At 52.3% G+C, this 12,886-nt stretch overlaps 2 protein-coding genes across 3 annotated transcripts in view; one reads left to right on the top strand and one right to left on the bottom strand.

Annotated features, from left to right (window-relative positions):
* Gorasp1 (golgi reassembly stacking protein 1) overlaps positions 1 to 4,335 on the bottom strand; it is an 11,824-nt gene extending 7,489 nt beyond the window's left edge. For both annotated transcript variants that reach the window (XM_026779586.1, XM_005348100.3), the window contains exon 1: positions 4,253 to 4,335. In XM_026779586.1, the coding sequence (XP_026635387.1) occupies positions 4,253 to 4,312 (60 nt within the window). In that variant the 5' untranslated portion in view covers positions 4,313 to 4,335. The remainder of the gene's footprint in view (positions 1 to 4,252) is intronic.
* Positions 4,336 to 4,445: 110 nt separating this feature from the next.
* The window catches only part of Ttc21a (tetratricopeptide repeat domain 21A), a 33,940-nt gene continuing 25,499 nt past the window's right edge, over positions 4,446 to 12,886 (top strand). The window contains exons 1-6 of the mRNA XM_005348104.3: positions 4,446 to 4,532; positions 6,037 to 6,166; positions 7,245 to 7,355; positions 7,961 to 8,127; positions 10,286 to 10,408; positions 11,426 to 11,583. Of these exons, the coding sequence (XP_005348161.1) occupies positions 4,506 to 4,532; positions 6,037 to 6,166; positions 7,245 to 7,355; positions 7,961 to 8,127; positions 10,286 to 10,408; positions 11,426 to 11,583 (716 nt within the window). The 5' untranslated portion in view covers positions 4,446 to 4,505. The remainder of the gene's footprint in view (positions 4,533 to 6,036; positions 6,167 to 7,244; positions 7,356 to 7,960; positions 8,128 to 10,285; positions 10,409 to 11,425; positions 11,584 to 12,886) is intronic.

Below are 12,886 nucleotides of genomic sequence, written 5' to 3' on the forward strand. Positions count from 1 at the left end.
CAAGGCCGTTGACTCCAGCCTGTCGCTAGGAACACTTGATTACTCCTTGGGCATCAGCCAGGCCTCAAGGTGACAGGTCAGGTGACAAGGCACAGAACTTGTGTGACCTCAGATCCTTGGTGCTTCACTGGATTCCCCAGGATGAAGGAGAACTTTCCGGGAGCCGGATAAGAACACAGTATCTGAGGTACCTCCAGTTCAAGGCCAGTTATGCCCTGGCATGGCAACCCCCTCCTAACGGCAGCACCAACTGAGTCCCTGAGTGCCACCTCCTTGAGCTGCCACAGCTGCCAATGGGAGTAAACCCATGTTGGTTGCTGGCCCATCCCCAAGGGCAAGCTGCCCCTGGCCTGTTTAGGGACTTCAAGTCCTGCTCCATCCCTCTGGGGGCCCTACTTCTGAGATTTGCCCTCTGACCCTCTTAGACCAGCGGTTCTCAGCCTTCCTAATGCCGTGACCCTTTAACACAGTTCCTCATGTTGTGCTGACCCCAGCCATAGCATTATTTCCACTGCTACACAGAACCGTAATGTCACTACTGTCATGAATTAGAATGTGAGTATCTGTTTTCTGATGCTCTCAGGAGACCCCTGTAAAAGGGTCGTTCAACCCATGCAAGGGTCACGACCTGCAGGTTGTGAACCACTGCTTTAGAGGCTTTGGAAGACCACAGGACTAGAATATATTAGAGGGTGGGGCGCCCCCCCAAAGCAGGGCCACTTCCAAACCACCCCAACTCCCTTGGGTAAGGCCACTTTGCTCCTAAGAGGCAAGTGTCACTGTCCTTCATATGATGTGAGCAACCCACCACAGTAATGGGGTCCAGAAGCCCTGGTGTCCCTGCCCATCTACGATCTCCACCCACTCGGGCCTGTGGATCTGTCCTCCACACTGTCTACACTGCCCACTAGAGCTCCAACCGCTGAAATGATCTAGGCTGTTGCCCAACTTAACCTGTGCCTGCAAAACCCACTGCCTTTCCACCCTGCTCTGACACCTCCCAGTGCGCCCCTGCCCCCACCCCACCCCCAGCCTACAGCATGCTCAGCCTTTCCTAACCCCACACCTTACCTCCCAAACAAGGACCCTAAGGAATGAACTGGGCAAGACTCTCGACAGGAGCTGGGTGCCAAGTATCCCAGATGCTAACGTCTCCTATGCTTTAAAGCGGTCTATAGGCCGTTTCACTGCTCCAGTTTACAGATGAGATGTAACCTGGCCATCTGAGCCTAGAAAACACAACCTAGTGACAGCAGCATTTTCTGTGTGTGTGAACCGTCCACCACTGCGCACTGCCTGAGTGCTGAGGGCAAGGGCATCACCAGCATGCCTGGGAAGATCGGGAATGACAAAATTCAGACGCGTTACCTCCCCATTCTTCAGCTCTTAAAAATATAAATAAATGGCAGCTGGATGGTGGTGGCGCACATCTTTAACCCCAGCACTTGGGAGAAGCAGGTGGATCTCTGTGAGTTCAAGGTCAGCCTGGTCTACAGAGCAAGTTCTAGGACAGCCAGGGGTGTTATACAGAGAAACTTGTCTCCAATATATATATAAAATTTTATATATTTTGTATACATAAATGTATACATACATATACATACATAGGGAGCGAGGTGACTCAGCAGGTGAAGACACTTGATACCAAATCTGGCACCCATATGGTGGACAGAGAGAACCAATTCCACCAACCTCCACATATACATGAAACGTCACACATGCATACATACACCCACAAATACAAGTGAAAAAAAGCCCTTTAAAAAGTGTGTGTGTGTGTGTGTGTGTGTGTGTGTGTGTGTGTGTGTAGGTAAAGTCATCCCCCACTTAAAATCTTCTGAGAGGAGCTGGAAAGATGGCTTAGTGGTCAAGAGTACGTGTTGCTCTTGTAGAAGACCTGGGTTCAGTTCCCAGAACCCACAAGGTGGTTCACAACCATCCACAACTCCAGTTCCAGGGCACCAAGCACCCCAATCTGGTCTCTGTGGGTACCAGGCACATATACACATTCTTACACATAAAAAGGAAAATAAAATCTAAAACAGTAACCAATATCTCCAAATATAGAACCAAGTCTCCGGACCTGGGGAAGGCACAGGGCGGCATCCCGGGCTGCCGGGAGTCCTAGGTTGGAACCCCAGCATCCAGGAGCTCAGGACCTGGGGGCTTAGCTCAGCGGCATCCCCAGTATCCAGGAGCTCAAGAGTTGGGGACTTAGATGGGGACATCCCCGGCATCCAGGAGGCCTAGGCTGGATTCCCCCACACTGCAAAACCAAAGGCTCTCCAAGTCTTCAGGACAACATGGAAGGCCTAGGACGCCTGGCCTCATCCTCCACACTCCTCTGACCACACCATGCTGCACACCAGCCAGTGTCCGTGTGATTTCTCTTGCACCCTTGCAGAACCCGCCACCTGCCACTGCTGCTCTTCCCTCCACTCTTTACTTTCAAACATTGAGCAGACATCTTTCCCGTTCGGGTACCACTCTTCATCCCTAACCTAAGCTATTTTTCTTGCTAGCAGTTACCATGTAGCACATGTTTATCTGTATGTTTAAGATCTGTGTGCACGTGTGCACAAGCACATGCCTGTACACCCGTGTGTGCAGATGCCAGGTGTATGTGGATGCCTATGGAAGCCAGAAGAGGACTCTGGATACCCTAGAGCTGGAGCTACAGAAGATGTGAACAACCCAGTGTAGTTACTTTTGCTTGTGCAAACACACAATGCCAGGAACTGAACCTGGGTTGTCCAGAAGGCAAGGGTTCTTCACTGTGAGTCATCTCTTCAGCCTACCGTGTGTGTTTCCGAGATAAGAGTCTCCACGTATAACACAGACTGTCCTCACACGTTAAGTCCTCCTGCCTTTACCTCTAAACAGCAGTATGATAGCGGTGAGCCCCGCACCCCACTACACATAGTTCTTATGGCCTTCCTCCTCTAGAGTTTGGCTTCCAATAGACATGCTCTGTCTCCCGTGTTTCCTCTAGTGCCTGAAGTTCTGCCTGCCACAGAGCATATGTTCAAAAACACGTCTATAGTTAGGTGTACAGGTGCTCAGGTGGAGGCAGGGGGACCAGGAGTTCAAGGCCATCCTTGGTTACACAAACAAAGGGACTGGAGAGACAGGTCAGCAGTTAAAGAGTTAAAGTTTCAGTTCCCAGAGTACAAGGGGGGCAGCTCCCAAATGCCTGTAACTCCAACTTGTACAGGCACTCTCACTTGTGTGTGTGTGTGCACGCACGCACACGCACACACACACACACACAATACACCTCTGTGAACAGTTCTCATCCTCTGACGTAATCAACCTGTCCCCCTTCCACAAACCCTCCCCCCTTGCCTTCCCTGGCACCCACAACCTCACCACCCATACCCCTTGTGTGAATATGCTTTAAAACACCCCTGGTTGGATGCATTCCAATGTCTGCCAATCCCCAATCACAAATCTTGTCTCCTTCGGTCTGCGAAGCCACCGCGGCTTTCCTGCTAGGAACCACTTTTTAGCCCTGATGCCAGCCTTCCTTTGACGTAGACCAGAGAAGCACGGTGGCTCAGGAGGCAGAGGCTGGTGGATCTTTGTAGGTCCCATCCAGGCCAGCCTGGTCTACATAGCAAGTTCCAAGCCAGTCAGGGCTACATAGTGAAACCATCGCAAATAAAAATAAAAATAAATAAATAAAATGTAAAAGAGGCCGAGAAAGGAAGGCTACTGAGAGTTGGAGGCCAGCTTGAGCTACAATACTGACCCTGTCAGAAGGCAGGCAGGCAGGCAGGCAGGTTGACCAACAGCCGGGCACCAACCTGATAAACATGCCTGCCTGCACACAGCTCTGCATCTACCCACTTTTCAAGGAAGAGGAGTGGGGGAGCTGGGTTCAAAGCCCTTCCTATCCCCAACACCATATTTCCCCACCTCTTTTACCAACCAGGTTATAAACCACTTTGTCTCTACTTCCCATAAGCCTGTTCGCTCGTACCTCCCTGAAAATGACACGTAAGGCCTCCCCCAAGTCTCGGGGTGTTTCACTCTGGGGTCCCATTGCCCACCCTGACTCCAGTCATTCTGGCCACCTCACCCTCCTGCAGTCTTCCTGAAGCCCTCGCGCTCCTCCAGCCCCTTGCACTGCGTCTCCCAGAAGGGGCCTCGGGTCTCGGGTGCACTGAGCTTACTCAAGCTGGCAGGGAGGTCACCGCGGGGCCCGGAGCTGTGCAACCCTTCCAGATGCCACCCTGACTCAGCGGCTTACCCCGTGCAGGTGGAAGCCCTCGCCGCCCGCCGGCTGCTCCGTGCTCGCCCCTAGCCCCATGGCCGCCCTGTCCCTCCGCTGCGTGGCTTGGTCACGTGGGGCAGGCCACGCCCTCCCGGATGTCACAGCTCTTAGCAACAGGTTACCAAGGACGCGCGCGCCTCGGACTTCCGGCTGCGAGCCGGGTCGCGAGTTGGGCAGCCAGAGCTGGGAATCCTGCTCAGCCAGGCATCAGCTGAGCCCGGCTGCAGCAATGAGCAGCGATGACTCCTCCCTCATGGTGCGTGAGCGCTGGGCCGCCTGTGTCCGGGCGTCTTCTGCTGCCAAGACAGCTTTGCCCTGGCCTGTCCCTCTGCCCTCTGGCCATTTCTGCTCCGGGGCCACCTCTCCGCTCTCTGACCATTTCTGCTCCGGGGCCACCTCTCCGCTCTCTGACCATTTCTGCTCCGGGGCCACCTCTCCGCTTTCTGGCCATGTCTGCTTCGGGGCCACCTCTCTCCTCTCTGGCCATTTCTACTCCGGGGTCACCTCTCTGCTCCCTCATCATCTGCGCTTGGCCCACCTCTGCCTGACTACACGCCCTGCTACCCTCAGGCCACCTCTACTCTTGGACACTTCCACCCCTAACCATCCCTACCCCTCTGTCCACTCCTCTGACAGCATCAATGAGTCGTCCTATCTTCCCCAACTCCCTAGCCAATGTATTGCTTCCTGTGTCCTCTGTACCCCTGACCTGACCCTGTCCCTGTGCTCCCCAAACTAAACCCATATCCATTGTCCTGTCATTTCCTCCTCTTAGCCTCCCTCCCAAGCCTCTCCCGTGTCCCCGCCCCGTCTCAGTAGATGCTATGAGCTGTTACTCTCTTCTTGTGCACCTCTCAACCCTAGTCCTAACCCAACAAGCCAGATGTCAATTTTATTTCCTAAGCCAGAGCCGCCATGTCTCCCCTAGACACCCCTAACCTGGTTTCCCTACGTTGGCTCATTTCTTTAGAATATACATTTGAGGTGCCTGGAGCCTCAGTTTCTAGAGGATGCAACAAGCCCTGGGTTTGATTCCTATCACCATACAAAACAGGTCTGTCTGGTGGTGTGTGCTTGAAAACCCAGCACTTGAGAGGTGAGGAAGGAGGGTCAGGAGTTCAAGGTCATCCACGGTTAAGTAGCTGAGTTTGGTGCCAGTTTGTCAAAAGGAGACTCTATCAAAACAATCTTAAAAATCAGAGAGCACTACTCCCCTGCTTAAACCTCCCAACTGCTTCCTCTTTGGTGCCCTGGGCTGATGTCTAGGCTCTTTCAAATGGCCTGTGAGGCTTTTGCGACCCAACCACATCTATCCTCAATTCAACACCCACAAACCTTAGAGGAAGTGAGACTTGACTTTGAAATCTGAGTGTGATCTCTGTGGAGCTGTATCTCCCTGGCCTTCAGCTTCTTTGACTACGACGATGATGGACATAGAGCCCATGACAACGGTCCCTAGCTTGTCCCTGCAGCTATTCCTACATTCGTTCCAATTATTGCTCCGTACTCCTCCCCTACCCTTAACAAGCCTGAGTTTGTTTACATTGCATCTTAGCCAGAATCTGTTGCCACCGCCCAATCACCTATAAACTCTGCCCTACAAAAACTACCTGGAGCGACTCCTGGGGCTGCAGAAGGAGAAGGCAAGGCCTGGTTGTTGCCTTTCCCTTCCTGAGTGTAGAACTGAAGAGGAGTGCGGCCTGCCTGGGTCAGAACAGAGACGGGGGACCGATGCTATTCCAACCATGTCTTCCTCATAGGCTTCGATCATTTACTACAGCCAGGAAAAGTACTTCCACCATGTGCAGCAGGCTGCGAGTGTGGGCTTAGAGAGGTACAGCAATGACCCTGTACTGCAGTTCTTCAAAGCTTACGGAGTTCTCGGGGAAGGTAAGGCCTTGCACTGACCCCGGGTACCATCCTCGCCCTTATCCTCTGGCAGCATCCCGATGCCTAGTTCCCATGGAAACAGCCTCATGCTGCCCACAGAGTCCTGCTGATAACCAACCCGTGAAGTCCGTATTCAGGTTGGATTTTGAGATCTTGGCTCATTGTACCTGCCATGAGCCTCAGTTTCCCTATCTGCAGAATGAGTTGTTAGAGAGGGGGCTACATGACTTGAATTCTCCTTGGTCTCGGAAGCTGAGAGCTGGAACTTCAGGAAAGAAGTGGGAGGCTTGAGCACAGGAAAGCGGGGCATAGACGTGAGAGGGCGGGACTTAAACAGAGCCCAGATGCTGAGACCTGTCTGAGCAGCCTGTGGCCGATGTTGGGGACATTCAGGATAAATGGAACTGAGAATGCCTGTCCCTCTTCAGAACTGACTCCAGTCCCCTGGGGTTCCCAGGTTCATTCTACGGCACACCTCCGGGTTCCAAGGCTCTTAGCCGGTGGTCCAGGCGTAAAGATGTGCGCTTGTCCTAGCACTAGGAAGTTCAATATTATCTTAGGCTACACGTCAAGTCCCATGCCACCTGACGTACATGAGGACCTTTCTCAAAGACAAAATACAAAGTGGGGGTTAGAGATGATGGCTCACCAGTAAGGAGCACTTACTAGACCGATCGTTGATGGTGCACACCTTTAATCCTAAGCACTCGGGAGGCAGAGGCAGGCGGATCTCTGTGAGTTTGAGACCAGCCTGGTCTACAGAGCGAGTTGCAGGACAGCCAGGGGCTACACAGAGAAATGCTGTACCAAAACAAAACAAACAAACAAAACCCACCTAAGGTCACCCTCTGACCTCCAATCACAGACACACACACAGACCTCCCCTTGACAGCCTGGACCACAAAGCCGATGGCCTTCAGAGAGTTTCACCCTCCAGAAGTGTGGGTTCTTGGGGACCTTTCAAATCAGTCTGTCCCTAGATTGTGTGTGTGAACGCAGGTAGCACTTACCTAACAGGGGTCCCCTGTTGTCTGTCTGGGACCCCAGAGCAGAACAGTGTATAATGCTCTTTCTACAGACCATATCCATGATGCCATCAGTGAGCTGGAGAGCATCCAAAGCCACCCAGATATGTCCCTGTGCTCTGTCATCGCTCTGCTTTATGCTCACAAGTGCTGTGACACCATTGGTGAGTGGACCGGGCCCCTAGGGGAAAAGCCACTGCACAGACAAAGCCCTTGGAGGGCTACTGAAGGAGGGGCATATACCAGCCCACTTGGATCTGCTGTTAGGCAGCCAAAACAGATCATCCCTCATGCTCACCCCACAGGCCTCAGAGAAGACCTGATGCCTGAAACCACCTGAAAGGGAGCAAGCAGAAAGCATGACAGGAGAGGTCATCCCTCCAGATGAAGCATTAGAAAGCATCCTTCATTCTTCACCAAGATTCTTAGAGAGAGAGAGAGAGAGAGAGAGAGAGAGAGAGAGAGAGAGAGAGGAGAAGAAAAGAAAGAAAGCCAGCCATTCTAAATAATTGTGCGTTTAATCTCAAGTCTCTAGGTCAGGGAAAAGTGCCAATGTAGACTCCCATCTCTTGCTCAGGATAGGGCATGGATCTCAGTTAGGGATTAGGGCTCAGTTGGTCTGCTCAGCACACCGATGAATGTGGGGTGGGGAGGGGTGCCTTCCAGACAGTAAACTGAGCCCACGCGCACACACTCCCGTGGGGCAGTTGTCACTGGTGCAGATGAGAACCCCTTGGTCTCCACTCGGCCTCTTTCTCTTCTGATGTAGACGGAGAAGCAGTTCAGGAGTTGGAGAGTAGCTTGAAGGAAATCCGCAAGACGGCCAGCGGCACTGCCCTGTACTACGCCAGCCTCTTCCTCTGGCTCATAGGCCACCACGACAAGGCCAGGGAATATGTTGACCACATGCTGAAGGTCTGCCATGGCTCCAAAGAGGTACGAGAGCATCTCAGGGCCACAGCCAAGCAAAGCAGTATCCAGACACATCGTCAGGGTTACTCCCTGAGAGCCTTGGGACCAGGGCCACATCCGGGCACTGAACCTCACACCTGTACCTTGTCTAAAGCCACGTCACATTCATGTGCAGCGTTCTGTTTCTAGACTGCTTTCCTATGGCTTATCTTTTTTTTTTTTTTTGAGACAGGGTCTGTGCATAAACTTTTCCTGAGAGACACAAACAAGCACACTCTCACCCATCAAGGATAAACCAAAGTACCAAATCCTCTGAAGTCCAACTTGGTAGAACAGTGAGTCTATTGGGCTTGACCCCAAAGCAGCCACACAAACCAAAACAACCTCACCACAGCCTGAATGACCAATCCCCCATAACCACATAGACAGAGTCTCTCTTGAAAGGACCCCCCCCAATATGTACCTTAGCACCTCCCATGACCACAAGGCCACCTGCAATTAGGGCAAAATGACATGCACGCAGCAGTGAGGTGCAAGCTGGTCTACATGAGGCTCCCAACCCCTTCTGTGAGCAAACACAACAGCCTTGCTCTCGAGAGAAGCACTTACAGCTGCTTCTGGTGATGGTGGCACTGGCTGTTGTACTCAAAGCCTGACCCTGCAGCTTGACAAGGTTGTACGTAGTTCACACTGTAGCCAGGGATAGCCTTGAACTTCTGCTCCCCTGCCTGCACCTCCAGAGCGCTGGAGGTGCACTCATCCAATGCTGGGAATGAAACCAAGGCAGGCACCATGCAGTATGCACCCATCCCAATACAACATTTTTTTTTATTTTTTGTTTTGAACTTATTTTTTATGTGTATGGATATTTTGACCACTGTTATGTCCGTGCACCATGCTAGATGCCTGGGACTAGAGTTACAGATGGTTGTGAGCTACCATGTGGGTCCTGGGACTCATACCAGGGTCTTCTAGAAGAGCAGGCCAATGCATTTAACTACTAAGCCATCTCTCGAGCACCCTCTGCCACCGTATTCTTTAAATATCCTGAATTAGTCGCTGACATGTAGAAAATCAGACGATTTGGCCAGCAAGGTGGCTCAGTAGGTTAAGGCATTTACCACCAAGCCTGATGACCTGAGTTTGATCTCTGGAACCCGTATGGTGGCACATGTGTGAACACACGCATACACACACATACTAATATACACATACATATATACATACATGAATGTAATAAAACACTTTAAAGTAATCATAAAATTTAAATAGGCAATCAGGCATGGCATGATGGTAGCACATGCCTGTCCCCGTAGCACCTGAGAGGCAAGCAAGACGCCAGTTTGGGCTATAGGGCAAGACGCTATCTCAAAAGGAAAGAAGCAAGAAGGGAAAGTCCGGGTTCCCTGGTTCTTTTGAAAACCCAAGTGAGCTGTCAGACACCCTGGGCTCTGCCCTCTCTGCAGTGTCTTGATGGACCTGAGTGGTCAGTACCTCATGTTGGTGCTGATGCTGAGACTGGAAGCCTTTCAGGCTGTCCATTCTCGGAAACCTCGTAGCAATGTTCACGAGTGTAAGCCTTCGTCTGTGGGGAGGGGTGCAGACTGACATGTCTGGGACAGATGAACTGTGCGCAGCTCTAGAGGGAGGCATTGTTTCCTTAGGAGAGAAAAGAGAAGCATTGCCCTGTACTATCAAGGGGTGCTCAAGGCCGGGCTTTTCCCAAGTGCCCCTCTCCTCCAATGCCGCTTCCCAGGCTTAGCCCTCCCTGTGACTGGAAGAAGCTGTGTGCTGGTCGGAGGAGGACCAAGAGCAGCCCCTGCCCTAGCCCCAGGGCTGATGACCTGACTGTGGTGACCAGTCCCTGCAGATACGGGAAAGGGGCCTGAGTGAGGAGCGACAGAGAGCTATGGGGTGTGGAGAGCGATGGGGATGTAGGAAGGAGAGGTCCCTGGGGAGGGGGGAGCTGCCAGGCTAAACCGTGAGTCCTTAGGAGATGGATGCGGACTGATTTGGAAGGTGAGAGGCAGCAGGAGTGACCACCCGGCAGAGGAGGTAGCCCCCTGGGATCTGCACGAGGTGATGCCCACCTGCGATGTGGAGATGGTAGAGGGCGGGAGGGAGCTAGCTCGGGTAGAGGCTGTGAAGGACCCAGGACTTGTTTCCCTCTTGTTCCCCCCAGGGCTATGTGCTCAAAGGCTGGGTGGACCTCACCTCCAACAAGCCCCATGTCGTGAAGAAATCCATCAAGTACCTGGAACAAGGAACTCAGGACACCAAAGATGTGCTGGGGCTGATGGGCAAGGTGGGCAGAGGGAAGTGGGGGAGCCTCTGGCTGGCTCACTGGAGCCAGAGAGCTGCCAGGTGAACTCAGGCCAGATCCGAGATGCGGGCCCAGAAAGGGCCAGCAGCCAGCCCACGGTCACGCCAGTCCAGAGCCCACTCGTCCTTGCTTTGTGTGGCAATCCTCATTCTGTTTTGTGTTGTTTTGGATGCTAAGGAATTGGGCCCAGGGCTTTGCACGCACCAGGCAAGCCCTCTGCCACTGGGCTACATCTCTAGTCCCTGTTTGGTGTCTTGAGATAGGCTCTCATGTACCCAAGGCTGGCCTTGTACTCACTATGTAGCTAAGGCTAGCCTTGAGTTCCTTCCTCAGTTTGCCTGGGACTGGGTCAGGCCGCCTTCCTCTTGGCCTCTTCCACCTCTGACTTTCACTCCTCCCATTCCTACCCCCATCTTCCCCACACTTGCTAGTGACTTCGCAGCCACAAGAAAAGGGAGGCATGCACTCTGCCCCTTTTTGCATTTCCTGTTCTTAATTTGAATGAATTTTTTTTATTTTCCTTTGTGACCCTCATTGGCTCCATCTTTGAGAGAAGAAAACTGATGTCTTACTATCTTTCTATGTGTCTGTCTGTCTGTCCTTACAAAATGACTACATCATCATTAGATCACAGAGGGACAGGAGGGACTGGGAGACACCACCAAGCCTGGATAGAACCCAGGGACTCACCCGTGCTAGGCAAGCATTCTGCCAACTGAGCCATCCCAGCCCTCAAGCCTCTCTGGAAGTCCTGCTCTGGCCCTCAGAGCTCCTGGCAGGACACCCCAGGGGAATGGTGACTAACACTGAGTCCCCAGTCACACAGAATGAACATCTTCCCAGCTGGCTACCTGACAGCTGGGTCCCTACAGTTAAACTCTGGATCTTTGGGCTCTAGGCGGGTCAGAAGGATCTGGACTGCCCATCCTGCCCCCCATCCCCTGAGGTTGAACCTGCCCCTGCATCACTGGTGGGGGCTCTTCTCTCGGGCTCCCACAGGCAACATACTACCTGATACAGCAGAACTTCTCAGGGGCGCTGGAGGTGGTGAACCAGGTCACTATGGCCTCAGGGAACTTCCTGCCGGCCTTAGTCCTGAAGATGAGGCTGTTCCTGGCTCGGCAAGATTGGGACCAGACAGTCGAAACTGGACACAGGTGAGGGAAGAGCCAGGCCGCCTGCCTTTTAGGTATTCTGGGGTGCTGGGGATGGAACCCAGGGCCTTCTTCAAGCTACAGAAGCACTCTACCACAGAGCTATAGCCTCAACCCTCTCAAAATTTTATTTTGAGACAGGGTCTCACTAAGTTGCCCAGACTGGCCTTGAACTCATTCTGTGGCCTAGGCACATCCTCCTGCCTCAGCCTCCCAAGTAGCTATGATTATAGGCTTAAGCCACCATGACTGGCCTGTTTTTCATGTTTGGTTTGTAGTCTAGGTTGTTCTGAAACTCACCACATAGCACAGGCTGGCCTCAAGCCTATGGCAATCCTCCTGCCTCAGCCTCCCAGGTGCTGGAGTTACACCTGGCTTGGTTTTCTTTTTCTTTTTTTAAATTTTGCTTTGCTTGTTAATTATCACCAACATGGTGAATGTGTGTGCGGAAGTCAGAGGACAAGTTCCCGGAGTCGGGTCTCCCCTCCCACTGTATGGGCCCCGGGGTCAAACTCAAGTCCTCAGGCTTGTGCTAATGCCGTACCTACTGAGCCTTCTCTCTAGATTTAGGTTTAATGCTTTTGAGACCAGGTATCACATGAAGGCCAGACTGTACTTGAACTCAATGTCCTCCTGGCTCTGCCTCCAAAGTGGCTCCTGTTACACTGGAAGGGGCAAAGAGGAGACAGAAGAGCTGTGAATGGTGACAGGGTCAGCTTCCGGGGCAGAGGGGTGAGGGCAGCAACTGAACATTGACTCATTGCGTCTTCCTGGGTCCTGACTGGAGGAGTGTGTTGTGGATTATTATTTTAACTAGACAGAGATGTGTTATATTTGTTTATGCCACAGAATGTTACTTTACTGTGTAAAGATGTATTACTTTTGTTTATGCTGCATTTGTTTAATTATGTAAAGATGTGTCACTGTTTCGCCTTGCCTGCCTAAGGCACCCGGTTGGTGTAATAGAAAACTAAACACAGTCAATGACTAGGCAGGAGAGGGATAGGTGGGGCTTGCAGGCAGAGAGGATAAGTAGGAAGAGAAATTTAGGAATGAGAGAAGGAGAAAAGAACGAGGGAAAAAGAGAGGGACATGCCCGGGGCCACCAGCCAGACATGGAGATAGAGAGGGACATGCCCGGGGCCACCAGCCAGACATGGAGACAGAGAGGGACATGCCCGGGGCCACCAGCCAGACATGGAGATAGCAGGAAATGTAAGATATATATAAGATATACATAAAGGAAGGAAGGAAGGAAGGAAGGAAGGAAGGAAGGAAGGAAGGAAGGAAGAGAGGGAGGGAGGGA

Source organism: Microtus ochrogaster, chromosome 5 (assembly GCF_000317375.1).
Source record: "Microtus ochrogaster isolate Prairie Vole_2 chromosome 5, MicOch1.0, whole genome shotgun sequence".
Lineage (NCBI taxonomy): Eukaryota > Metazoa > Chordata > Mammalia > Rodentia > Cricetidae > Microtus > Microtus ochrogaster.